We start from the raw sequence: 27,653 nt of genomic DNA on the forward strand, positions 1-27,653 counted from the left end.
CAAGCAGGAGGACATTTTCCTGCTGTGCTGCAGAAGAGCCAAGGGAGAAATGTCACAGGAGGCAATGCCTATGCAGTGACACTGGATTCCAACCTCCTCATCACTCCACATTCACCTTCCACAGCTGTGCTCCAGCTCTCACTTTCCCCCTCCTGATGAAAAAGCATTTTTCCCTCTTTCTCCCTAGGCTGGGCTACAGCTGATGTTTTTCATATCATTGCTTAACTGGCCGGTTTCCCCATCCTATTCTTTCTGCCTCGTGTCTCTGTCCGGAGGGTTGTTCACCCCCATGGCTTTTCCCAGCTAACTCTCCTGACTCACCCGAGGTACGTGCAGAATGTCAGCAACTGAGCCAGAGAGACAGAGAACAAAAATTAACAAAACAATGAGGAAGATAAAACTGCAACTTTTAAAAATATGGAAAGAGCCCCCCTAGGTTTACAAAGTTAAACTCTTAAATGCTGGACAAATCCAGACCTAAGGCTGCCTTTGGAGGGATGGTTTGGCCCCCTTTTCCCTTCCCCCACACAAAGTGTATTATGTGACATGATTTAATTGTTTGGCTGCATACTATTTTTCCCCCAGGACTAGTGCCTCATTTAGTGTAAACTCAGGACAGCATCTGGGAATGAAGCTGGTCTCTGCATTTCCTGGACCAAGTGTGTGACTAGGAGCCCGATTTATCACCACCTAACCCAGACACTGTGCTGAATTCAGAGCTTACAGCTTCTTCATGAGGTTTTCTGAGGGTGGCTTCCCTGCAGCCTCTGACTGTTTGTCACCACAGTATGCCTAAAGGTGAGAAGCTACTATTTCCAGGGAACTGGGAAATTTTTATTACAATTTGATGAAGTTTCTTTGAATACTCCATTTGTTCGGAATACTTTATGATTTAACTAACTGAGGTAGCAGACTTCATTTGCTGTTCTGAGTGCTGGGTGCTTCTATAAATCTATAACCTAAATGTCTCCTGCCAGGTGTCTAAAAACAAGAAACCATAAGCTGGACATGTAGATATCTCACCTAGATGTGACCAAGGAACTTGATAGAAGCAGGGAGAGCTTCTAGTTCTTTCAGCTGCCATTTCTTTCCTCTGCTAGTAGAATATTCCATTTTCCCACAGCCCTCTGCCTTAGGTTTCCATGTCCCAGATAAGCTAGGACTCGGCTTGATATTTGACCCTGAGTGAGCGCACCAGATGAGCGCTCCAGTGCCTGATGCTATTTAGAAGTTACATCTTGTAAACTTGTTTGACTATTCTGTTGCTGACTGTCCTTCATCAAAAAATGCCAGGTCATTTTCATCATCTTGAATAGTCTCTCATTTTCTAACACGAAACTTGCATCATGAGCTGAAGCATAGTAAAAAGAAATTCCATTCCACATTCTCAGAGCTCTGTTTTGATATTTGCAGCTTTAAAATCATGTTTTCTCTCATTTAGGTGATACCTGATGAGACAAGGAAAAGTAAAGATTCTTGCTCAGCACTGTGGGGACAGGGCTCAATTTTTTTTATGCATTTGTGTCATGGTTTAACATGTACACAAAAGCAGCACAGTACTGCAGAAAAGCTCACCTGCACAGCTCTCAGGGTTGAGACATATTTGCTTCAAGAACTGAAGCTCTGAGAAGAAAAACTTTTGGAACCTGCAAACTACTTTCTGCTTTTCCCAGACTTCGCCGTTCTTCATCATCATAATAAAGGGATAGGAATGTCTGGGGAGAAAGTTTTTACTGTTACTACTCCTGGCATTTCTGGCTTTTTTACTCTAGTTTCTCTGTGCCAAATTGCTAGATTAGTTCAAAGGACTCTGATCAACTTGAACCATAGCCAATTACCTGTGAATTACAGATTGTTTCAGGAAGTTCTCCTGAAGTTCCTCTGTTCATGCAGATAGTGTTAAGCTGAAGTCTGCTGACTTTTTTTATCACCATGATTGTTTTTGCATGCTGTTCTAGATGAAAGCCTTTCATAAGGGGGGGGTACATTTTTATATGCTAGAAATCAGCTTGAGACATTGCATGGACAGGATATAAACTTGGGAAAAGTATTCCTTTTGAAAGTTTCTTACCAAGTTCTTATAGGCTACTCATAAAAAACCAAAATGCAGACCACATAAACACAGCTAATAACTATTAACATAAAAAACCTTAAAAATTTAATGTATGATGGAACTACTTTTATTCCCCCCCCCCCCCCCCCCCCCGCCCCGCCCCTTCCCCAAGATTATATGATTGAGCCTGGAAGCATTTTTAGACTTTACAGATTTAAACTTGTACCTTCAAAATCCATGCAAGAGCAAATATCCCTAACAGCACTCCAAAGAATGGACTTTTGTAATATGGGTCTTTGTATTCCAATTCACTTTTTACTTATTTTGGTGTTACAAGTTGTATTAAAACCAGAATGTCAATGTTTGTGTTTTTTGCTGAAGTCATAGCAAGTGCATGTATTTATTCAATTGTTGCATGAACTTTGTAAGGCCAGAATTATTTGTTTAGCTTTCTGGGCACTCTATCCATAGATCTATAATTTTATCAGCCACAGTTCAATGGTACATTTCATAAAATCATAGAAGGGTTTGGGTTGGAAGGAACCTTACAAACCATCAAGTTCTACCCCCCTGCCATGGGCAGACACCTTCCGCTAGACCAGGCTGCTTAGGGCCCCATCCAGCCTGGCTTTGAACACTACCAGGGATGGGGCATCCACAGCTTCTCTGGGCAACCTGTGCCAGTACCTCAGCACCCTCACAGTAAAGAATGATGAGTAAAGAATTCCTCATATCTTCCTTTCTCCCCTTTTAGAAAATGGGAGCAATGTTTCCTTTTTTTTTCCCGTCACTGGGGACTTTGCTGGACCACTGTGACTTTTCAAATATGAAGGAAAGTGGCTTGGCAACAACATCAGCCAGTCCCCTCAGGATCCTGGGATGCATCTCACCAGGTCCCAGACATTCATGGCTATTCACCTTCATCGGATGGTCCTGAACCTGCTTTTAGCTTACATGGTGGGAGGACCTTCACTCCCTCAGCTATAAATTAGGTGTGGTGCTACAAAGATACCTACAAACAGCCAACACAATCCTTGAATTCCAAGTGTTCAGGGGAGCACATCAACATTTCACTTCAGTTTTCACCCAGAAACAAGTCTGGATTTGTAGAGTAGTGTTCCCTCAAGTGCCCAGGCTGAAACTAGCTCGCCTGCCCCCAGGTTCTGTCTTGCCTTCTGGGTCAAAATGCAGATGTTACAATAATCATAAAACATCTAGAGTTCTAATTTGTCTGTAATGTGCTCATGAATTATTTGGATCAAGGCATAGATATGTGACTTCATGGTTGATGTTAGTGCCTGGTATTTGCGATAATTCTGATGAAGTAAAAGCACTGGGCACCACTGCACTAAATGCAATGTAATAGACCTGTGGGTCTTGGAGCCACAGGCATTTGACCATGTGATGTTTCATTAAGCTAACCCCTGTAGAAAGTGGATCAAGCACTACTTGCAAATTCATCATCATTTAGGCTTTGCTATGAAATAACATTTTAGCTCCTTGCTTCAGATGCAATGCTCAATATCAGCTGGGAACAACCAAACAAATGCTCTGTTCGGATACTCTATTCCTCCAGCAAGAGAAGAGCTCAATTGCCTGCCTCTGTGTCAGGCATGGATCCTAAGTTTGCAAGAGGAGTGTTGAAATAATTTACTAACTAACTTTGGAATAAGGCAAACAGAGTAAGGTCAAAATAAAGGAAGGTCTGAACTTGACTGAATGTGGCAAAACTGTTGGCCTTTTGCTGACCTTAGGTAAAAAAATAGCAAAAGATGTGTTACTTCCATAGTCTCCAACAGTTTTGTAGAGTATTTTGTGCATGCACTTCTCTGTGGTTACTTGGATGCACACTGGCTCACAGAAGTGCAGGATCCCTGCAGGGCCCCGGGGATGCTAGTTGGCATTTTTTACATTGGCAACATTGGTTGTCACTTAGAATGACTTTTAAGTCATTTTAAGTGTGGATGGAAATGAGGAATCCCAGGAAGCGATTGTTGCTCCACTGCCAAGACAAGCATCAAACCAGTGGTAAATAGAGGAGGTTATTACAATTATCACTATTATTGACTGATTAAGCTCAGTCTAACTGAAAACTCTGCTGCAAGAGAAGGATATCCATTAGGTAGGGATTAATGTTGTGATGTAAAATGCATTCTGCTGTCTGAAGAAAAAATGCAGAAAAAGTCCCTCAGACCAGGAAGCAGCTTTCACAGAGGCTGTTTTCTGAAGCACTGTTTACAGAGAGGTGGTCCTTCTGGGAAATATTATTGCCCTTTTCTCTGTACTCATTACATCATCCAACCTGCAAAGGCATCTGCTTGCCAGATGCTGAGGGGTATTTGCTGCAGTACTATTTATCTAAGAGTGAAAGTGTCACTTTGTGTTAAAGAGCAGGCATGGAAGCAGCTGCCTGAGAAGATAAGTGAGTGTGAAAAAGTTTTACTCTTTATATGGAGTTGATGTCCCCCACAAATTTCCACCAAAAAAAGCTTCTGGATTATGAAAGTAGAAACCCTAAATTAGGGGACTTGAGAGGAGTGTCTCAGAATTCAGTCCAAGTTGTGACTTATTGGTAGGGAGAGTAGCACCTCTGCTTGGTTATTCCTACAGCCACAGGGGAATCTGGTGACACAAGATCTTGATGCTGACAGGAGTGGAAAAGGGCCAGGGGAGTCTTCTGGTGTAGCTTAAACAGAGCTTCAAAACCCGATTATCACAACTTCCTGGCAAATACCTCAAAGGAGGATTTTTCCACAATGAAAGATTTGAGGCTTTCATTGGTGTTCTCTGCTGGTGGTTGTAAGAGAGGTGGTGCAGTGTGAGATGCCCTTCGTTCCGCTGTGAATGATTCCGTAATGTCATTTACGCGGCTTTCTTCAGGATGACATCTGTAAATAAAGCCGTGGTTTCGTTCTTTAAATTTTATTTTTAGACATTCTTCTTTTGGATTCAGGGCTGTAACCATAAATTCCTGCTAAATTACAGGAATTACAGCCACGGCTGCTCATTTTCGTGGAGAAAGCCACGGCTGTCGGTGTGTGTGTAAATAAAAAAAGGCCTCTGTTATATGCAGCGATCAAAGGAAGGTTTGTATGTCTGAAAGACCCTCTACTTTTTCTATTTTTCCTCGCCTGCCGGGCTACTGGGAGCCGCTGTCCCCGGCCGCCAGCCCCGCGCCAGCCCTGCCCGCTCCCGGCCGCTTTTCCTGGAAAGCGGGGCAGGAGAAGGGGCGGGCAGCGTCGGATCCCGCGGAAGCCTCGCTTTCCCCGAGCCCCTTTCCTTTGCTTCTGCTCTGGGTCCTTCCCGGCCAGGCGGAGAGGAGAACGCCCGCCCCCCGCGGGGCCGCCAGGGGAACATCTGGGCGGCCGCGGCGCAAACATCTGGAGCGGCCGCGGCGCATCCCCGGGGGCCGCAGCTGGAGGGTCCTGCCCCCGGCGCTGCCCGGGCCGGCAGCGAGACCCCCGGAGGAAGGGGAAGGAAGGCGGAGAAGGGGCTGCGAGGGAGGGCGCGGCACAGGTAAGGGCAGCCCGGCGCCCCCGATCCGCGGCTGAGGCGAGGGCCGGGGTTGAAGGCAAGACGGGCGGCGGCGGGGCAGGGCGGGGGGATGTGGATATTGCCGGGTGAAAGGACGGCTGCTCCATGTTTGCCTCGACTCGCTCCACGGGGGGCACTTCTGAGGTGAAAAGCGCGGACGGGACGTTTAAATCAGCAATCGCTTTGGCGAAGGTTGCTGGTGTTGAAATGCGAGCGTGGCCCTTGCAGGCAGCCGCAGCGTTCTGCCCCATGTGCAAGGGGGCTTGCAGCCGAGGTTCTGGATCGTTAAACAAAGGGCAGATCAAGTGTTCGGCTTAGTTCTAAGTTTACTACGTGATTTTTTTTTCCTCTCCCTCCCTCTTGGATGTGTCAAGTGGAGTTGTACATCCAAAATTGAATTTCCAGGCAAAATTAAAAGAATTTAAATGTACTTCATGGCTTCCTACTCTATGACAGAAACCCTAAAATTATCTTCGCCTCTTTATTTTATTTCAAAACGGAATAACCCTCAGAAAAACACTTTCCATCCCTGGATATGTTCCATTTTGTTTCAACTTTTCCATCAATAAATCACATTTTACTCTAATAACACTTAATACTTGACATGGTATAAAAAATATTATCTTTTTGATAAAGGGCTTTCTGAAGAGTTTGGGAACTGAAGTACTTAAGACCAAAGTATTTCTGCTTTTTACTTTTTAAACCAAGTGTTTGATTATTACCATGCATTTGCATACTTAGGACTTGTGATTTCTCCACTATATATAACTTTGTTTGCATCACCTTATATTGCTGTTTCTGTGGAACTCTTTAAATTTTGGCACAAGCTGTACTCCAAGTCACTGCAAGTACTTTGTAAAAGGAATGTTTCCAATGCCCATTTTAGATGCAAATTCATCATTGACTCCGGAGTTACCTTTCAGAATTTGCTCAGATGTCTTTTGCTGCTTTTCAGGGTTGCTTGTGTGGCTTTTTCTGTATTTTTCTCTTTACAAATGAAGCTGGGCAAACCAAACAGATTTCTCTCAGTTGTGGAGACTGTGGGTAGAAATAACTGCTGGAGAAGAAAACTCAAAAGAACCTTGAGGAGTGGCTGGAATAATTATGCCTGTGTTTAGGCAAACTGCTGTTTACTCTCTTCTTGCACACAAATCTGCCTGTAAAGATCATTTGAGTCAGTACTGCAGATGGCCAGTGCAGCAGTGCAAAAATGGGCTCCTTGTTTCCAGTCCGAAGAGGTACATGAACCAAGACTTCTCAGTGTTGAAACTTTTGTCAACTGGCTCCTTTTTCTTACATGTGACCAAACATACTCATGCTCACTTGCAGTTGGCAGGAATAGGAATTTTGGCGTCTCTTCCAAGCTACATGCAAGACAAGCTCCTAAACCCAGGAATTACAAATAATTTGACATTGGTTTTGAAATACCTTTGTTTTCTGTAGAGTGACTCTCTGCAGGGGCAGTTCTATCCTGTCATGCAGCATGAGGCAGACCTTGCGTCCTGGTGCTGCTTTTGGCTCCAGAAGGTAAAAAGGAGACTTAAATCCCTTTTATCAATTTATGCCTAAATTAGGGCCTGATACAACACTTTAATGCTATCTGAGCAACACTCCTAAAACTCTTGCTCTAAATCACCTTGCACTTGAGACATTTCTAAGACAAGTTGTGTAGTGTCTGTAATGGCAGTGGTTTTGGAAGAGGATCTTGCTGGGTCTGCTGCCTCCGTTAATTGTGTTGTTGGAGGGGTTGCAGGAACTGAAGCTGCTGCTGCTGTATCATGGAGGACTCTTCAGTTTCTGCTAATGTTGTATTAGCACAAACTGATTCCAATGTAATGAGTATGAGATGGTCCTGTAAAATGGAACTACGCCTCTCAAGCATTTTGTCTCTTCTAGCTGGGCAAAGCCAGCCAGCCATTTCTCCCAGCTAGCATCAATGTTACAGACTGCCTTGCCAACACTCCCATTTATTCATTAGTGTTTCTCTTTTTGGTTTTGATCCACACAGCTTTCTGCTGTTGACAGTGTGCTCCCCCCAGGCTATGGTTGGTACAGGCAGTGCATTTGGCTCCTCTTGGAGAAGTGGTATTATCAGGTAGCCTAAGACAGACAGACAAGACTGCAGAGGAAACTTCAAGGTACAAAGGCAGGTTAGTCAAGGCAAAGCTTTAGGTGCAAACCACACCTGCTCTTGTTGCACAGCTTTGTGGAAATTACTGATAAGAAAATTTTTATATATTTTTTTCTTATCACAGCAGAATGCTGTAAGCCCCATAGAATTGGTTACAATCTTCAATCCCATCAGATTTAAACATTTATTTTTAATCACTTTGTTTGCAATGAGGGCTCACTCTACCTAACTGTACTGCAAAGACAAGTGAGGTGGCTGAAGATGGAGACAGTCTTTTTAGTAGGGCTTGTTGATAGGGCGATGGGGTAATGGTTTTAAACTAAAAGAGGGTCTATTTGGATTAGGTATAAAAAAGAAATTTTTTGTGAGGAGGATGGTGAGACACTGGCACTGGTTGCCCAGACAGGTGGAAAGGTTCCTTCCGAGTCAAACTATTCTATAACTCTATCAGGAGGTTATGAACACTTAATGGAATAACTTCAGAAAGCAGAGATTCATGAATAAGTGGCTGGGTCTCTAGGGGATGAGACAGCAAAATGAAGCACAGTGTCACAGCAGAAGCCAATATTCTGGACATGTAGTCCCATGTTTCCAGCCTTCTCCCTTGCAGGGGACAGGAGAAGTTCAGCTCTTACAAGTGTCACCTGCTTGTTGCCCAAGTATGAGCTGTTACGAGGTTTACATCAGGAAGCTGAGTCTCTTTGTAGTTTTTCAGTAAGAAAAAAACCAAGTCCTTCCTATTAAAAACATCAAGGACTTAATAATGGCCTCACATTTGTTGATATGAGCTCCCTTCCCATTTTTGTCAACTTGAGACTGTCCTTAAGATGAAAGCTTACTAATGCACACAGCACAGATGACAATTCCGCTTCCCATATTTTGTTAGTGTTTGGTGATTCCTAAAACTGGGTCTTCTTTGTAATCCAATTTCTCATTCAAAGGCTTCAGTCACCCCAATATCTGGTTGTACATAATGCAGAGAAATTCTAGCGCCTTTTCTGCACAGTCACCGGTAGTTTTTGTAAGGGAGAAACCCTTGCAACCAAAGAATTATAACTCATTGAGGTCAGCAAGCCCTGTCCTTCACACCTTCATGCCTTCACACCTCCTCTACAGCTACCTGAAAGGAGGCTGTAGCCAGGTGTGGGTCTGCCTCTTCTCCCAAGCAAGTAGGGACAGGATGAAAGGGCATAGTCTTAAGCTGTGCCTGGAGAGGTTTCAGTTGGACATTAGGAGAAATTTCTTCACAGAAAGGGTGATTAGACATTGGATTGGACCACCCAGGGAGGTGGTGGAGTCACTGTCCCTGGAGGTGTTGAAGGACAGACTGGCTGTGCCTGTCACTGCCCTGTGGTATGGACTTGATGATGTGAGAGGTGTTTTCCAAGCTAATTGATTCTGTGATTCTGTGACTTCTCCTCCTCTAAGCACAGGGCTCTCTTTCAGATATGGCTTCTTTGCTGGTGGAAAATATTCATTGAAGGCCCCTCAAACATTAAGTTTTCTCAGTAGACTCCCCCCTTTTTTTGGGTTGTGTCTTCATGTTTTCAAGAAGTGTTTGGAGACATAACTAACAATTGCAATAACTTCTAAGAGTCTGTAAAGAGCTTTGTAAGTGCAAAATGCAGGATCTTTCACAGCCCAAGTGGTCATTAGTATTTATTACAAATATTTTCCATAGTCTAGTAGTCCTGTCAGCTTTGCTATTTTACGAGACCATTCCACTAAAATCCCAACTGTACTGTCAAGATGCTGTAGGAGGTCTATAAAAAGGATGCCAACAGAAACCAATCCATATTTTATTTCATTTCCTCTCTAGACCAGGGCTCTGATCTCTAAGTCATCAGTTGATACATCAAACTTTTGCTCTCTTGATATTTTCCTAGCTTAGGAAGCCTTTCCCCTCCTAGGAAACAAAGAACATGTAAGTGAACACAACTGGAAAGACAAAGAGGAGTCAGAGATTACACCCTACAGAACTGGCTTTTGTAGCAAAACCATGGAGCAATCTTTCTAGTGGCAGTGTAACCTCTGCTGGCCATGGAACTCCAGGAATAGCCAGAGTCCTGCACAGGTTGTTCATTGAAGTGACTTGGGCTGTTTCAAACACAGATAATCCTCTCCCACCAGTCTGCCCTGGTGAGGCCCCATCTAGGGTGCTGAGTCCAGTTCTGGGCTCCTGAGTTCAAGGAAGACAAGGAATTACTGAAGAGGGTCCAGCAGAGGGCTGCAAGGAAGATTAGGAGACTGGAGCATCTCTCTTCAGAGAAACAGCTGAGGGAGCTGGTCCTGTTTAGCCTGAAGGAGAGACGGCTGAGAGGGAACCACATACAGGTATCTTAAGGACTGGAGTCAAGAGGATGGTGCCAGAATCTTGTCAATGTTGCCTGGTGACAGGACAAGGGACAATGGGCACAAACTGAAACACAGGAAGTTCCACCTGAACATGATTAAAAACTTCCTTCCTGTGCAGGTGGCCGAGCACTGGAACAGGTTGTCCAGAGAGGTTGTGGATTCTCCCTCTCTGGAGAGATTCAAGAGCTGTCTGGATGCAATCCTGGGCAACCTGCTCTAGATAAACCTGCTTTAGCAGGGGGGTTGGACTAGATGACCCGCAGAAGTCCCTTTCAGCAGTAAGCATTCTGTAATTTCATGATTTTGTGATTCTGTGATAAAACGAATTGACTTCAAAAGGAGAGTGACTGCATATAGGAATTTCACTAGCCAGCACAACTTGGGTTAAAATGATGAAGCACTAAGAGCTCCAGCTAAGCCCAGCTCTGGGTGGACTGGACAGGGGAGATGGTGTCAGATGTTAGTTAAGAGCTCCCACAGCACAGCAGTGGGATGTCACAGCATGCCCCTCCTTATGCCCTCTCTCTGGCAGCACTCTGCCTCTGCCACACACAGTCAAAAAGTGCCAGGCTGGGAGGAGCCCTGCAGCCCCTCAGCGGGAGGGCAGCAGTCTGCTGTGACCCTCTGTGGAGAAGGGAACTGCTACCCTGCCTGGGGGACCGACGGAGGGTCACCCCACAGGAGACACCCCACTGTGGGCATGGAAGAGGCTGTGATGTCTGGAGCCAAACCTGATCCCACCGGAGGCAGCACTGCTATACCTGCAACCATTTACTGACATACCCATGCTATTTTACCCTTAATTTCAGCCAGTGCTAGGAAATACCAGGGTTTATGACCAATACAGGAACTATGAATCTTTCCTAGGAAAAAATTACTCTCATGTGTCCCATGCACTTACCAGGTTTACTTTTTGTGTGTGTAAGTTTTTTGAACTTGTGGTGCTCTGAGAAAGGCTCCAATTTGGCAGTCCTGAAGACCAAAAGTTTCATATCCCCAGACGAGCAGCTGCTCAGATATCAAGAGCCAATGGTAAGATTGTTATGTAGTACTTGTTGTCCCCGGGTAACCCCTGGAGATAGCCTGCTCATCTGTGGGAGCAGAAACAGTCAGCAGATGTGCAGAGAACAGGGAGAGAGAGCCAGAAAATGGAGGGTTATGAGAGATAACAAACACAGTGAGGAGCACTCAGAGGGCTGTCACATATCTGGGCAGGAAGAGTCTCTGACAGATGCAAGGCACTGAAAAAGAATAGAGCGGTACAAGTTGTGGGTCTTGTTGTCAAACAAGTCAAGTTGTCAAACTTGTGGGTCAAGTTGTCAAACTCATCACTGTGGGAGACTGTGTCCCACAGAGTCCCTTCTTTCTAGGGCCAGCAGATAGATTTATGGTCATTACCTCTGGGATTTTTGTTTCTCATCCCTGTCTTCTAGGCTTGAAGATTCTCTCAAGGCTTGAATTCTTCTCCTACAGACTTTGGAGATGTGCATTTATGACATTTTTTTTTTTCTTTACCTGAAAATCTTTATCTCCCACACCCCTAAGCCAAAACTACCTAGGCTGTCCTGTTACTTTTCAGCATTTCAAATAGTCTTTGTCCTGCTTTCATTCATACTCACAGTGCTTAGTTCCAGTCTAATTCTAAAGCAGCTATAGGTGCCAGCTGAGTATTTCCTTAGCACCAGAGCAGTGATCTCATCTGGAAACATGGAGCTGTAATCGCTGAAATGCTTTCAGTCATGACACGAAACCAGGAGTATGTTTAGTGAACAATGTACTTGGAGCAGGCAGTTTATCAATCAGCCTGGCTGTCTGTGGTGTTTACACGATAATGGCTGCAGGACAAAAGGCACTTGCCTCGTGAATAGATCTTTAGCTGCAAGTCAGAAACTTTGGTACTGAATTAAACTTGTCTGTGATTTTCTTTATCTTACAGGCATTTCAGCTTTGCTGGTTTCCATTTTTTGTACAAGCTGTATGATCACAGCTTGTGCACTGATTAGAAAATGTCTACAATTGTTATTTCCTCCTCTTATCTGGGTACATCATTCTCACCAATATCACAATCCATTCCCACAGCTGTTATGGATAAATAAACATTTCCCATCAAATATTATAAGCTCCACATCACTATTTCTAATCTAGCATATGGAAGAAAAAATTGGTGATGTTTAATCTTTGAGCTTAATCTTTGTTGTCATATGGTTGTGTAGCAGAAATGGAGGCATTGCAGGACAGTGAGTTTGTGGTTTTATAACTTGTGTCATTTCTGGAAAAGAAATCCACATTTCTGGTCGACAGTCCTCTGTAGAATCCCCCAGGGCTTGACAAACACAGGAAATTGCAGGGCATACTACTGTGGCAGGAGAATGTGCAGGGAAGGGAAGCTGCCTGCTGCAGGACAGGGTCTGGCTCAGCTACTGCTCATGTCCCTGTCCCATGTTGGCTGTGCTGTCTAAACCGCTGTCTGTCCTTTACAGGGAAAAGGGGTAAAAGGGAAGCTAACCTAGCTCTTCCAGAAGCAATTGAGAAGCCTTCTGAGTATCCAGGTGGCATGTAGGATTTCTTCACAGCACTTGCAAGTCTTGCCTTGGACCCCACAAAAGTGGAGATCAGAAATCAAACTGGTAAATGTTACAAAACATCTCTCCCCGAACCATCGGAGGATATTTAAATCAACCGTCTGAGTCTATTTCTTGCCTGCCTTTCATGCTTCTGATGGTGTAAGATAATTTTCAGGTTAAAAAGGCAGCTCTTAATAGCCACAAAAACGCACACCTTTTCCTGGGTGCTCACTTGGAAGCCTCCTTTTTCAGTGGAATCCCATGTTATCTTCTGACCCCAAGGAGTAAGATGCAGCCTGAACAGAGGAATGAACAACCCAGGTACACAAAACTTTATGGCTATATGGGGAATTTGTTGGCAACTGTGAACAGCCTATACTGGTTTGGCAAAGTGTGAATGTAAAACACTTTTGCAATACCATGAGGCTTTCTAATTACTGGAAAAACCCTAATCATGCAGTGATGAGATTGGAAAGAGGAGTGTCAGGACAATTAAAAGGGACTTTAGGGCACTGGGTCAAGTGGTTGATAGGGCAGGAGCACAGGTAGTGTTCCGCTCAGTCCCTTTGGTGGCAGGGATAAATGATGAAAGGAACAGGAGAGCCCACATTATCAACAAGTGGCTCAAGGGTTGGTGTCATCAGCAGAATTTTGGGTTCTTTGATCATGGGGCAACTTTTATGGCACCTGGCCTGCTGGAACTGGATGGGCTCCATCTCTCTCTTAAGGGCACAGGGATTTTAGCTCGTGAACCAGCAGAACTTGTTGAGAGGGCTTTAAAGTAGGTTTGAAGGGGGGAGGGGATGCAGCTGGGCTGTCTAGAAGCAGGCCCATGGGTAGTAAGCCTGAGTCAGGGATGAAATCAGTGGCCCAGCTGAGGTGCATGTATACCAATGCACACAGCCTAGGTAACAAACAAGAAGAGCTGGAGGCCATGGTGCAGCAGCAGAGCTGTGATGTAGTTACCATCACAGAAACATGGCGGGATGACTCACATGGCTGGAGTGCTGCACTGGATGGCTACAAGCTCTTCAGGAGAGAAAGAAGAGTTATAGGGGTGGCCCTTTATGTTAGGGAGGCCTTGGATGCCATAGGTATTGAAACTAAAGATGATGAAGTTGAATGCCTATGGGTAAGAATTAGGGGAAGGCCAACAAGGCTGGTATCCTACTGGGAGTCTGCTATCATTCACCCAACCAGGAAGGTGACAACTTGAGGTTGTCACCTTGAGGTGGACAACTCATTCTATAAGCAGCTGGAGAATGTTTCAGGATCAGTCCTTGTTCTTGTAGGTGGCTTCAACCTACCAGACATCTGCTGGGAACTTCCCTAGTACGGCAGAGAAGATGCAGTCCAGGAGGTTCTTAGAGTGTGTGGAGGACAACTTTTTGTCACAGCTGCTGGGTGAGCCTGCCAGGGGAGGGACTATGTTGGATCTGCTGTTTGCAAATAGGGATGGGCTGGTGGGAGATGTGGTGGTTGGAGACCCTCTGGGGCACAGTGATCATGAAATTATAGAGTTCTCAATATTTGGTGAAATCAGGAGGAACATCAATAAGACTCTTACATTGGACTTCCAGAGGGCAGACTTTGGCCTACTTAGGAGACTTATTTTGAGAATTCCTTGGGAAGCAGTCTTTAAAAACAAAGGATTTCAGAAAGGGTGGATGTGCTTCAAATCAGAGATCTTGAGGGCGCAGGAACAGACTGTGCCTGTGTGCTGAAAGACGAGTCGATGAGGCAAATGTCCCTCCTGGATGGGCAAGCAGGATTTGGAGGAAGTTAGGAACAAAAAGAGGATGTATCATCTTTGGAAGGAGGGTCAGGTCTCTCAGGAAGTATTTAAGGGGGTTGCTAGGGCATGTAGGAAAAAAATTAGAGAGGACAAAGCTCAGTTTGAACTTAATTTGGCAACTTTAGTAAAGGATAATAAAAAATGTTTCTACAAATATATTAATGGCAAAAGGAAGACCAACCTCTCTTCTCTACTGGTTGCAGGAGGGATAACTGCAGATGAGGAGAAGGCAGAGGTGCTTAATGCCTTCTTTGTCTTAGTTTTTAGTGAGAAGACAACTTGCCTTCAGGACAACTGTCCTCCTGGGTTGGTTGATGGTGTCAGGGAGCAGAATGGTCCCCCTGTTATCCAGGAGGAGGCAGTCAGACAACTGAGCCGCTTGGATGTTCATAAATCCATGGGACCAGATGGGATCCATCCCAGGGTGATGAGGGAGCTGGCAGATGAGCTTGTGAACCATCACTGCTCTCCCTCATTTACCCACAGTCCTGGCTCACTGGTGAGGTTCCAGATGACAGAAAGCTGGCCAATGTGACACCCATTCACAAAAATGGTGGGAAGGAGGATCCTGGTAATTATAGGCCAGTGAACCTGACCTCAGTGCCTGGTAAGGTAATGGAACAGTTTGTACTGAGTGTCATCATGCAGCTCTTACGGGATGGCCAGGGTATCAGACCCAGCCAGCATGGATTTTGGAGAGGTAGGTCGTATTTGACCAACCTGATCTCCTTTTATGACCTGGTCACCTGTCTGGTGGATGCAGGAAAGGCTGTGGATGTTATCTATTTGGACTTCAGCAGGGCCTTTGACACCGTATCCCACAGCACTCTCCTGGAAAAGCTGGCAGACCACAGGTTGGACAGGAGCACTCTGTGCTGGGTTAGGAACTGGCTGGATGGCCGGGCCCAGAGAGTGGTGGTGAGCGGTGCTGCATCCATCTGGGGGCTGGTCACCAGTGGTGTCCCTCAGGGGTCTGTGCTGGGCCTGTTCTGTTCAATATCTTTATTGATGTCATGGATGAGGGTGTTGAGCCTTTCATTAGTAAATTTGCAGATGACACTAAGCTGGGAGTGTTTGTCGATCTGCTGGAAGGTAGGAGGGCTCTGCAAGGGACCTGGATAGGTTGGATGGATGGGCAGAGTCCAACAGGATGAAGTTTAATAAATCCAAGTGCCAAGTCCTGCATTTTGGTCACAATAACCCCCTGCAATGTTATAGGCTGTATAGCCACACACAGTGGTGTGGCTGGACAGTGCCCAGGCAGAAAGGGACCTGGGGGCACTGGTTGACAGCTGACTGAACATGAGCCAGCAATGTGCCCTGGTGGCCAAGAAGGCCAATGGCATCCTGGCCTGTGTCAGGGATAGTGTGGCCAGCAGGAGCAGGGAGGTCATTCTTCCCCTGTACTCAGCACTGGTGAGACCTCACCTTGAGTGCTGTGTCCAGTTCTGGGCCCCTCAGTTTGGGAAGGACGTCCAGAGCACATCCTTGAGCGCGTGCAGAGGAGGGCAACAAGGCTGGTGAGGGGCTTGGGACACAAGCCCTGTGAGGAACGACTAAGGGAGCTGGGGTTGTTTAGCCTGGAGAAAAGGAGACTCAGGGGTGACCTTATCACTCTCTACAACTTTCTGAAAGATGTTGAAGTCAGGTGGTAGTTGGTCTCTCTCCAGGCAGCAGTGGACAGAATGAGAGGATACAGTCTTAAACTGTGCCAAGAGTTGGATAATAGGCTGGATATTAGGAAAAAGTTTTTTACAGAAAGAGTGATAAAGTTCTGGGGAATGGCTTCCCCAGGGAGGTGGTGGAGTCACCATCCCTAGATGTGTTTAAAAAAAGGATAGATGTGGCACTCGATGCCATGGTTTAGTCAAGGTGTTAGGGCTGGGTTGGACTTGATGATCATGAAGGTCTCTTCCAACCTAGTGATTCTGTGATTGTGATTCTGTAATGCCAGCTGTGTGCCTTCTGATGTCTGTGTGCCTTTTGTAGGCATCAGAACCACTGCCTTTGCCTGGCAGGGTTAGGAGAAGGATTTGGACAGAGCTGAAGTTGTGAAGCAGGTCACCAGCTAAAGGAATGTATGTGGCACCTGGTGGGACCAGGTGGCTTTGGGGCCAGGCCTCGTGGCTCCCATCTGTGGGTCAACTCTGCTTACAGCTCTGGCAGACCATAGAATCACAGAATTGTTTAGGTAGGAAAAGACCTTTCAGATTATTGAGTCCAACCGTTAACACAGCAGTGCCAAGTTATCCACTAAACAACGTCTCAGGAGCCACATCTCCCTACCTTTTAAATACCTCCAGGAATGATGATCCCACCACTTCTGTGGGCAGTGGCTTGACAGTTCTTTCAGTGAAGAAATTTCTCCTGATATCCAGTCTAAGACGATGAACTCTAGGGAGGGTTGTGGGCAGCAAGGAATGTTTGCTGCTGAGAACATGGCTGTGTTCTGCCAACAGCCTTGGCCCTGAAATCACTGAGGGTAAAAGAGAGGGTCTTGGATTTGCACATCCTGCAACATCAGTCTGACATTGCAGATATAGACTGGTAAGGCTCTGTAAAAATAAGCCCTCAAATTTATCAAGTATTGTCATAACATGCTGATGCCATCTTTATCCAATAAATAGCACCTGCTGTACCAAAACTGTCTGGCTCTCAAGCTGTGCAGAAGAGCTGACAGATGTTTTGTCCCAGGCTGCACAGGGGAATGCCAAAGTGTGTTATGGAAAGGCAGCAGCCTGACATACTGTTCTCCTCTCCTTTCACCTCCCATTACACCTCTGCCTTCCACCTCCCAGATCTCATCTCCTGACCCCACAGTGACTTTCCTACTGAGGAATCTGTGCTTAGCCTCACCATATCCTCAGTTTCATACTAAGCCCCTAAATTGTGCAATATCCCCCAGTTATTTGCAGAAAAAAACTTTTCAGTCACATCAAAACTAGACTCACCAAAAGAAACTCTCAGGCCTGAAAAGAGAAAACTCACGATCTGGAAAGTTTAATTAGTTTAAGGCAAGCTCTGTCATGATGTTTTTAAGTTCACTAAAACTTTAAAGGGTAAGTTGTATAACTCCTTTCTGAAACCATCTGTATTGAGATGCAGAATTCCAAAGGTTTGCCACAACAGCTGGCCAGCAGAACTGATGTGTGTCTTTCTAGAGAAATCCTACAAATAATCCCTAACACCTTTGGATGAACTCAATCTGAAGTTTACGCTCTCTAAAGCTAATAATATGTGATTGTACTTCTTTTAGCAAAAAAGTAATTTTTCTGGTTCCATTTTGTTTACATTGGATGTAGACCATCAGCTGCTGTATCAGTCTTTTCTTCTTTTTGCTTGTTTTGAGAGGCAAAAAATAGTTCAAAATAAAGTTTCCTGATTGTTTGCACAGATTTAGTGCAGAAAAATCCTCCAGTGTTTAAAAATCTACGTAACCCAGGTGTGAATCTGGGTTTACAGATTAAGAATTACTTTTGAAGTTTTACTACAAATGACGTCAACACAATTCTTCATTTCTCTCCTACTGTAGCTGTACTCTACAAGGGAAGCTGTACTCCTAAGGGAAGGTTATTGAGAGGTTTCATTTATCTTTCTAATCCGTTGTTTTGCTTTGATGAGCAGTACAGGGTAAATTGGTCCTTTTGAACTGCTTTGTACCTGTGGTGAATAATAATGATAATGAATAAAGTCTTTCCAATGAACTGTGTTCAGTGAGATAACATGCAGTGAGGAAAAGCCACTCTTCTCTCCTCCCCTCTTCCTTTCAGTCAAAGAAGGGAAAAGACCAATGTGGCTGAAAAGACAGCAACGCCTTCTAGACCAGCATGTTTAATAAACCTCAGAAATTAAGTTTTGAAAAGCAAAATAAGTATTTTAAAGGTTAAAGCAAAGTTTAGAGGACTGTCTAAAGCTGTTAGTACTGCCTTTTTTGAGGCAACAGTAGTGCAGTGAGTACTGGCAGGGATGTGCAGGCAGGTCAGAGTCTTTGAACTAAAGGTGTCCCAAAATGAAGAAGGAACCTCTTGGCTGAGATAGCAAGGGCTGGGTCCCACCTATGGGGCTGAGCACCCCAAACCTCACCAGTGAGAGCCCCGCTGTGATGTGAGCTGCTGCGGAGTGAGCAGTGCTTTCCCCACCTGCAAATAAAGCACACAGGCATCAACCCAGAACTTTAAGAGTGATGGGGGAGGCAGAGAAGGCAGAGAAAGGCTCTCCCAGCTATTGGACCCTCAGCTGCCGAAGGCCTTCTCCACACATCAGAAACCGCAAGTGGGAGTCCTTTATGTTTTGTTCATAAATATGTCCCTCGTGCCCCCTTTGGCTGCCCCATGACTGGCACGTGCTGCTGGCCTGAGCTCGATGCACCCATCTCCACACGCTCTCCTTCCCAACTTCCACATGCGCACACCAGACCCTGCAACACCTGCAGGGACGCACCCAGAAATGCTTGAGCAACCAACATCACATTTCTCTGCTCTTGTGCTTCCCTAGAAATTAGATAAACAGGGTATTATCCAGGGAAAGCTTTTAAAGCTCACCTCTCCCACTTAGCAGCCCTTACAGTGGGAGAGTTCAGCTCAGGAAGAGGAGGGGACAGGCAGGGGCTGCAGGACCCTCTTAGGCACCCTGTTTAAATCAGGCCAGACTCATGCTATGCATGAACAGTCATATTTTCTTTTCTTCTCCTTTGTGGTTATAGAGGCCACTTCTCCTCATGCAGTTGGGATAGTCTTAGGAGAACTCCAGGACCTGTGCATGTGGATAAGTTTCTCTTCTTAAAAAAAAAAAAAAAAAAAAAAAAAAAAAGGTAAAGCTTTCAGGGGAGTTTAGCCTCCAGAAATAGGAGAGGTCTCACACTATGTGACTAGACAGCCTTACATGAACTCTGCAAGTGCTCCATGGCCCAAAAGCCACAGTTTAAAACTTCTTATGCAAAGCTGACCATAGGAAATACTCATGAAAAAGAAAAATATACTAGAGCTTCCATGTTCCATTCATAGCCAGATAGCTCCAGTGCAGTGTGGCAATTGAACTTTTAAGTCAGCAACAATAATAAGAGAAAGTACAGCCTGCCAATCCTTCTAAGGTGGTTATTCTTGATTGCTGCCTCTGCAGAGACTCAGTATGCCTTTGGGGCATGAGGCACAATAACTCAATTTACAATATCTTAAGGAAAAATTGCAATTTTATGTTTGAACTGTAACTTTAATGAAGAAGCCACTGGCTCAAAAGCAACTATCCCAAAATTTTGGAATGATGACCTGAATTACTAGGAATATGAATGGCAGTGCTTTTAAATGACTATATAATCCTGACCAAGTAATAACCTTGTCACACAGTGCACTTGGTGTACTTGATAATATATATCTAGTGGTGGGTGCATAATTCACCCATAAAATAATGAGAATTACTTCATGTTTGTAAATCATAACAAGACATCTGGATTGAAATAAAAAAATACTATTTACTAGTGAATATTTACCCATTTGATGGGTATGCAATTTATTTTTCCTTCAGTCAGGTATTGTCTTGGTTTCCTTTTGTGAAGGAAAAAAATATAAAACTTTCTCTGAAGGTGAAAGCACCAAATAGTGAGTATTCAAGTTCTCTCTTTTGCTAGCACAACTTCTACAGCAAGACATAGTGTGCCATAGTTTTTCCTTCTCCTACCCTGCTGACTGCCAGCTCTGCATTTCAGGTCAGCTGCTCTGCTGCTTCTGCAAAGCTGTGAAACTGGGGAGCCTGGCTGGGAAGAGAAGTACCCAAAATTATTTTAAAATTAATTTTGAGTACTCAATTCTGTGACACCCGTTTGATCTGTGCAAGGAGACACTTTAGAATTATAACCCACAGAATTCTCCCACTGTTCCCATCATCGGTCTCTGTTTGTTTCTCCCTCAGGTATTGCCTAGCAGAAAACCATGGGCAATTTCAAAGGGCATGCCCTCCCTGGAAGCTTTTTCCTTCTTTTTGGCTTGTGGTGGTCAGTGAAGTATCCACTGAAGTACGCCTGTCGAAAAAACAAGAACGCTTGCTACCTTGGCTCCAGGGCAGGATTCCAGCGCCTGGAGTTTGTTGAGGGCATCATCAAAGCTGTCTTTGCCCTCATTGGTAAGTGAGGTGGACTAAGGGCAGGCTGTACCTTCTAACACTTTTTGCTTTAAATTTTGTTCTCTGATAAAATGAATCTCCTTTTTTTCTGCTCTTTTGTCCTTTAACCACTGAGAAGTGGCGGGGCTACTGCTGTTAATTACACAGCTGTGGCCATAACATGGTTTCCATCCATAGTGCTCTTCTGGAGCTTCTGTGAGGTCTCCTGGCCACTCTTGACCACTTGACCACTCCTGACCACATCCCAGTGTTCATGTACTGTTCACTGTTCAGGGAGGGACACAAGATGTTTAGGCAAGGGGCTCCCATGTGCACACTGGGAGCACCAGACTGTGAAGGTGTTGCTTTTCTGTTTTGAATTCAACCATCTCAGATGTTGGAAGCCTCCACTGATTTATTGATAAAATATGTAAATAATGCAGATGATTTTTTATTAATCTCAGTCAAAAGTGAAAATATTTACACGAAAAGACTGAACTCCAGATCTTATTGCTGCAGGACTGTTGTGATTGGCTGTGGGGGAGCTGTTTGTCCTTCTTTTTTGTCCAGGCCTGGGATGGCTTTGGGAGCTGTGTAACTGGCTGAAAGTGTTTACTTCTTGTTTATATCCTGGCAGGCTGTGTGGTAGTGATTTGGCTTTAGAGGGTAAGTAAACTAAACAACAGGGGATCTGAGGAGCTCAGCACCTGTGGCTCAAGTTGAAAAATAGCTAAATTTTAAGCATTTTTGCACTTCTAGATGCTATTTGTCTACTCTTCTTTAGATGCCCAGAATTGCCTCATTTCTAATCAAGGTGCAGGCTGTGACACAGTCTTGTTCTTCCTTTTCCTTCCTCTCTGTTAAGATATATCAGCACTAAAAGGAAGTTGTGTCTACAGTTTTATCATTAAAAATGGTAAAAATCTAAATAATAGCATTCATTTTGAGGCATGATTGTGGACACATTTCCTACAAATCTCCCAGTCTGTGTCTAGAAGTAATTTGGCAGCTAAAACATTAATGTACTGTTTTTATTTTCACTTTGAAACCATAAGTTCTTATTTTAACATATGGAAATTCCAATTCAAATCAAAAGTATGGGAAAACTTCTTGGCTAAGACAGACAGTAAAGGCATCAGGAGTAAAACCTGCTGTTTCCATGTTAGAAAAACTGGAAATAAAGGTGGAACAACACTGCATTTGCTCTACAGCATATCTACTTTTACAGCAGGATGCTGGCCTATGCTTTGTAACAATGTAATCAGTGTTTACGTTTTAAAAGCAGAACAAGTTTTAAACCCTCCCCAAACTTCATTGATCATATAAAGCATTTCAAAGCAGTTTTCCCTTGCAGGAGTACCTCAGCTAGTTAGCAAAACACTGAGGGGCCAAGGTAAGGGAGAGAGTGGAGCAGTGATTCAAATACTAACGCTGTGTACATTCCCATGGGACTTTTAATAACTCCGCACGGTGGAGGGGTTTCCTTTTATGGCTTTAGAGGAAAAATCTCCTTTGAATTATGAGTCTGAACTCTGTCATCCTGCATGTGGCAGGGCACTGAAATGGTAAATTTTGGTAATGGTAAATCTTTCTTATGGAGACTTTAGTGTGTGTTATGCTCATGTTTGAACCATTGGAAAAGGTGGCTGAAAAATTTGGTCAGAGGACTACTACAACAGCAATTGTTTAAAAGAAGAAAAAGCAGCAAAGAATATGCTGGTTTCATTTTCATTGCTAGAAAATGCAAGATACAAATTGTTCCACCAGGAGTGGAGCTGAAGCCTGCTTCCCCCAGGCTCTCCCCTCTCCAGATTATGTGATGCTAAAACCTCAAACTTACTGGCATTATGCTGAGTGGGGATGTATTGCTGCCTCTATTGTTCGTGTAAAGACTTGCCATCAGTTTATACCTTAAGTACCAGAACAAACAGTTTTTCTTCTTGTTTCATGCACAGGGATGGTGGCTGAGCAGTTTGTTCCTGATGGACCTCATCTGAAGCTGTACAACTACGAGAAGAAGCACTGGGATCACTTGATGAACTGGCAGCATGCCACCATGTACCTCTTCTATGGCATTTCAGGGCTGGTGGACATCGTGGCTCACGGGACCAACGCGCTGCCAGCGGCCATGGACAGGATGATGCTTTCCGTAGCAGTCTTCATTGAAGGTCAGTTTACCTCTCCCTGCGGGGATGTGCGTGAATCCTGTGGATGGGTATTGATCATTGGTCTGGGAATCTCAAATTAGCCTTGCAGAATGACCCTCTGGGAGCTGCCTGTTTCACTCCCTGAAACACTTCAAAGAGATCACAAAAAGATCAGTCTTGGCCCTCCTTACACTGCCCAGGTCACGATCCTGCATTGTATAGGAGTATCTTAGCTTTCCTAGCTCCTTAGACAACAACAGATATGTTATGGAAATAGCAGCAAAAGCCTGTTTTGGGTAAGTGCTCAGTAGCTCAGGCATGTTTGATGTAGGTACTGACATGGTGCACAACTGGTTAGCTAAAGCCAGCGTGAGTGAAGGTGATACTGGCATAAAGAGAAATGCCAGAAACATTTCACTGTTTTCTAAAAGCAGATGCAGGGAAATCGCAAGGGAAGAAACGATCTTAAACTGATCACAATTTATTCCAGGTTTTCTCTTCTGCTACCATCTTCATGGGAGAGCCATGCTGGATGTTCATGTTCATCAGTTACTGCTATTCGCTATCTTTGGAGCTGCTGCATGCATATTTTTGGAAGTTTTTTTCCGTGGCAGTATTGTGCTAGAGATGCTCCGTACAAGCCTCTGCATATTACAAGGCAGCTGGTTCTGGCAGGTAGGTCACTTTTCTCCCTTAGAAATTTCTTCCTCACCAAAATTAGCCATTTAACCTTTTGCATATGTATATGCCTTTTAAACATAGACCTCAAAAGACTTACAGAAAATAAGTTCCTTTAAAGAGATACAGAAAAAAAATATTCCTTTTAAGAGATTAAGGTATTTCTCATAGCAATTTTACAGAAGAAGAAGAAGAAGAAGAAGAAGAAGAAGAAGAAGAAGAAGCCGCCATTTTACTTCAAGCGCCTTTTATTTGAATCAATAAAGAAGCTAAAGTGTTTTCCTTGAGTTCTCCATATTACAGAGCTCTCTGATCCCTGTACCATTCTGTTCCAAATTTGCCAGCCAAGTGGTAGTGATTTTAGAGTATGGAAATATATGTTGTTCTTTACAAAGAGAGTCTCTACTGTCAGCTGCTGGAGCAGTGAGTAGACACCCAGTGTAGTACTGGACAGGTGAGGCAAAGGCCTCTTTGACATTGCCAGGTTCAAAAGGTACTTAAGTTACAGATTCTCATTAGGAGACTGGGTGGTGTAAAGCCTCCTGCTTTTCTAGTGCTCTGGGAGCTGAGCAGAAAAAAAAAACAGCCAAAACTTTGATATTTCAGGGATGTGGCTCCTGAAAGGACTCTCCAAAAGGTAGCTTCCATGCCCTCACTTACTTGTGAGTCTATCCAGTAACAGATATTTGACAGTGACTCATTCTCTGCTGTCAGAACAAGAGACAGATTTAAGGAGCTGCTAGGAGTTTGTAACAGAAATAGGAGCACTGGTGCTGATGTGTGTTTCATCTTATAGTGGGGAATTGAGGTCACTGCAATGATTTTTCCTTCCGGCATGTCTAGACTGGCTTCCCTTTTTTCTATGCTGGCCAGACAAGATGAATAAAAATGTTTGCTGTTTCTTAGGAGAACTGGACACTCAGCACCAAATCAAATATTTAAATGCTTTCTCTGGCATGAAGACAGACCTCAGAACTGGCTGTATTTTTCTATAAGTGAACTCAAGAACGTGATGCTGCAGCACTTGCTGTTTTATTTTCTTGTTTGCAAACTTCCAGCTGGTGATTTAAGAAGCTTTACATAGGAGGAGTAGATGCAACCATTTTTTCATTGTTTTCTGCCTAGTCTAAGTTTAGAACAGATTATTTCTTTAGCTCTAGAGACAATGTGGGATTTGTTTCAAAGTAAAAATTGAAGTACTAAAAATAGAAGAAATTTAAGTGTGGTTTTTTTTCACACCCGCATCAGACTTCAACCATCTGTGTGACTGAAAACCACACACTGGCAGCAGCACAGGAAATTTGTAAAAGGTAAAGAGACTTTCTTTCTGCATCATCAACACCCTCATTCATTGAATTCTCTGCATGGAAATGCAAAATTCACTCCCCTCCTTCCTCTCCTCTTCCCAGTTTCTAAATTCCCAGCTAAACTGCTGAGTGAGGACTTTGCATAGTATTAGGCAGTACAGAGGGTTGGTGTTTGTCGTGCAAACCCTGCATAGCCACAGGATTAATCGTTTTTCCATTTTATTCACAAATATGAATTTGATCTTTCCCAGCTCTGAATAAACAAATCAGCTATGTATTTCACATGAACTTACAGTCTTGCATGAGGGAGCTCCATTTTTATGCCATTTCTGACCTTTCCCTTGGATGGCCCCGAAGAAATAGAATTGTGGCTCCTCTTTATTTTTCATTGATTATTCATCTTTCCAGACATGTAATGCATTCCCAGACACTGCTGGGAAGAAGAGAGGCAGTGCAAATGGCCTGGCAGGTTTTCTGATCCATGAGGTGATTTCAGTTGAGAGCACAGAGGGCTGAGCACAGCCCCTCTCCTTAGAGTGCACAACTGTGATTGTTGCAGGGCTGGGATGTTGGGCAGGCTCCTTAATTTTCTGGGCAAGAGCAGTGGGTCTCTGGGACTGTCATTTTATCTTCAAAGGCATTTCTGCACAGACATGTTTAAAGCATTCCATCACACCTGAGATTGACTACAAAATTGTTTTTAATAGTAAACACAGAAATAATCAACACCATAAGAAAATTAAATGTCTGTCTTGTGATGGGTAGCATAAAACATGATATGGCACAGGATGCTCATCAAATGACATGTACTAAATCTCTTTTATTTTATTACAGATTGGCTTTGTGCTTTATCCTCCAAATGGAAGCCCAGAGTGGAATCAGACAGATCACACTAACATGATGTTCCTGACCATGTGCTATTGCTGGCATTATGCTTTTGCTTTTCTTATACTTGCAGTGAATTACACAATTGTCAGCTGGTAAGTTACTTGAAACACTGAAACTTTGGTGACTTGTCTATTTAGTCTAGTAGAAGGTTTATTTTAGAAAAGTTTCAGTGGCAAATGAAAAGGTTTCTATTAAGTAAGTAATTGTCTTGCAAGGTAAAATAAAAATAGTTATTAGTAATCAATGAAAAGCACATGACATTGCTTCAGTAAAAAGGAGAAAAATGCATCCATAAATACAGCTCTGATAGTATAGCATAATACTTCTCACATAAAATGAACACCAATAGGCTTCCACATTTGTAAGTGCATATAAAGTCAGAAGTAGGAGATTTTTTTACCTGCAGACTCCAACTGCTCTTCTCTGCTAATTTTAAGTGGCTTAGAGAGCAGGCTTCATGACTTTACTCTGAAGATTATTACACAGAATTCCTTGCTAGAAATTTCCTGTGATCAAACCTGAATTCTTTTCCACTAGTCATTTTCACTCCCTAATGTCTAAAGTTAGCCCTTTTCTTCACCAGTGTTAATTCTGACAGAATTCCAACTGCAGTGTTAATTTGGCTGTAAAAATACCTCTGCCATCAGATCACAGAATGTGATCACCTTCTGTCCACAGGACCTTACCAAGCCTTTTCCTGCAGTGTCCTAAACATGCTTGTCACCCCTTGCTTTATCCCTACCATCCTAATAGCCCTATTTAATCATGTTAAATACATAGTTCTTCCAGTCTTGATTTGCAATGAGGTGCCAGTTCTTTTTGTGTCTCAGTCTGAAAGGCACCAGCACTCAAGGCTGGGTAACTGGCTTGCTCTATAAAGAGGGACAGCTCTTGAGAAAGTGGCAGCAATCTCATGTCCCTTCTGATGCTGGGACCAGTGGCTGCTGCAGCATCAGACGAGGCCTCAGAGAAGGCTGATCATGGCATTCTGGCAGAGTTCCCCTCTGAGAGTAGCTTGGCCAGACTCTTTCTCACAGCTTTATGGTCCTTTCCCAAGTGTGCACAGTGCCTGCACGACACTGAACCTTCTGGAGGGTTCACTGAGGTTTGTTTGAAATGCTCTGGGATATGTCCATAGGAACAAGAGCTTGCAAGCTGTACAGTCAGGACAGGTCAGTAAAGGCAGCACTTCCTAACCACAGAATCACAGAATGAGCCATCCTAACTCGCTGATGAGATATCAGAGTTAAACAGGATTTTACCCTGTAAAAATGTTCAGATGAGCCTTTGAGTTACCATTGACATCTTTTTTGCTTTTGTTTCCAGGGCGGTCCGTTCAAAGGTTAAGCAGTCCCAGTCCATGGAAATGGGTTTACTGAAAACATCTGAACGAGATCACGAGTCAGAAGAAGAAATTTAGCATGAGTACGTCTTGACCAGTTTGCCCACTCCAACCATTAGGCTAATTGATACCTCATTTCTACATTTTTTTGCCATCTTATTCATTCTTTACTATGACCTGCTTTGCAAATATCAATCCCCTATGATGTCTACATCTACACAGTTGTTTTTGTTTTTTGGTTTTTTTGGTTTGTTTTTTTTTTTGTGAAGGGTAAGCTTGATATTGATTCATGGTGGTTGCACTAGTACATTGTTTATCACATGCTTCACAGAAAATCAGACTTGTAATAGACAGACTCGACGTGGATGACGTGGCACAATGAAGTCTGTATGTTTGCCTTATTAAAAGCTAAGCAAAATGTTTTTCAGCCGCTGCTGGACATGAAGTTTCCATAATCAGGGTGTCTAAATATGTGTGTTGGTTGCCCTGCAAGTACCTGTGGATGAATAACTGTGCAGACCTGGATAACAGTAAAACAAGATAAAGAAACCACAGTCTTGCAGCTGTTCTGTGTAACAATTTTGTGTCTCTGCCTGTGGCTTTATATTAAACAGGAAGAACTTCTCACTGTGAACCCATTGAGTGGTTCACTGAAGAGTGTGCATTGTGTTCCCCCCCAGAGACACCACCAAAACTGGCAGGAGGACCAAAGATGTGTATGGTGATCAAAACCCAGTGTGGTTGTTTGTGCTTGTGCTGAGACAGT

General features: G+C 43.9%; 2 protein-coding genes across 5 annotated transcripts in view; both read left to right on the forward strand.

Moving 5' to 3' along the window:
• The first annotated feature begins 702 nt into the window (after window positions 1–702).
• Window positions 703–27,436, forward strand: TMEM45A (transmembrane protein 45A). 4 transcript variants are annotated; one of them, XM_038153239.1, is made up of 8 exons: window positions 5,265–5,569; window positions 12,554–12,958; window positions 13,930–14,041; window positions 20,337–20,546; window positions 22,481–22,693; window positions 23,163–23,347; window positions 25,492–25,637; window positions 26,872–27,436. In XM_038153239.1, the coding sequence occupies exons 4-8, from the start codon at window positions 20,357–20,359 to the stop codon at window positions 26,963–26,965; spliced, it is 828 nt and encodes a 275-aa protein (XP_038009167.1). In that variant the 5' UTR covers window positions 5,265–5,569; window positions 12,554–12,958; window positions 13,930–14,041; window positions 20,337–20,356; the 3' UTR covers window positions 26,966–27,436. The 4 variants fall into 4 exon arrangements, with proteins under 4 accessions (XP_038009177.1, XP_038009188.1, XP_038009167.1 ...); XM_038153249.1 differs by lacking the exons at window positions 5,265–5,569; window positions 12,554–12,958; window positions 13,930–14,041 and adding an exon at window positions 703–798; XM_038153260.1 differs by lacking the exons at window positions 5,265–5,569; window positions 12,554–12,958; window positions 13,930–14,041 and adding an exon at window positions 5,119–5,139.
• The window catches only part of ADGRG7 (adhesion G protein-coupled receptor G7), a 34,236-nt gene continuing 33,835 nt past the window's right edge, over window positions 27,253–27,653 (forward strand). The window contains 1 exon segment of the mRNA XM_038143321.1: window positions 27,253–27,274. Within this exon segment, the coding sequence (XP_037999249.1) occupies window positions 27,253–27,274 (22 nt within the window).

This window comes from Motacilla alba, chromosome 1 (assembly GCF_015832195.1).
Source record: "Motacilla alba alba isolate MOTALB_02 chromosome 1, Motacilla_alba_V1.0_pri, whole genome shotgun sequence".
NCBI lineage: Eukaryota > Metazoa > Chordata > Aves > Passeriformes > Motacillidae > Motacilla > Motacilla alba.

Excerpts from the sequence above, each read along its gene's own strand:
- TMEM45A (XM_038153249.1), top strand. The coding sequence starts at position 20,357 with ATGGGCAATTTCAAAGGGCATGCCCTCCCTGGAAGCTTTTTCCTTCTT. Across the intron at positions 22,694-23,162 it reads CGTAGCAGTCTTCATTGAAG|GTTTTCTCTTCTGCTACCAT; the intron begins GTCAGTTTACCT and ends AATTTATTCCAG. Across the intron at positions 25,638-26,871 it reads AATTACACAATTGTCAGCTG|GGCGGTCCGTTCAAAGGTTA; the intron begins GTAAGTTACTTG and ends TTTTGTTTCCAG.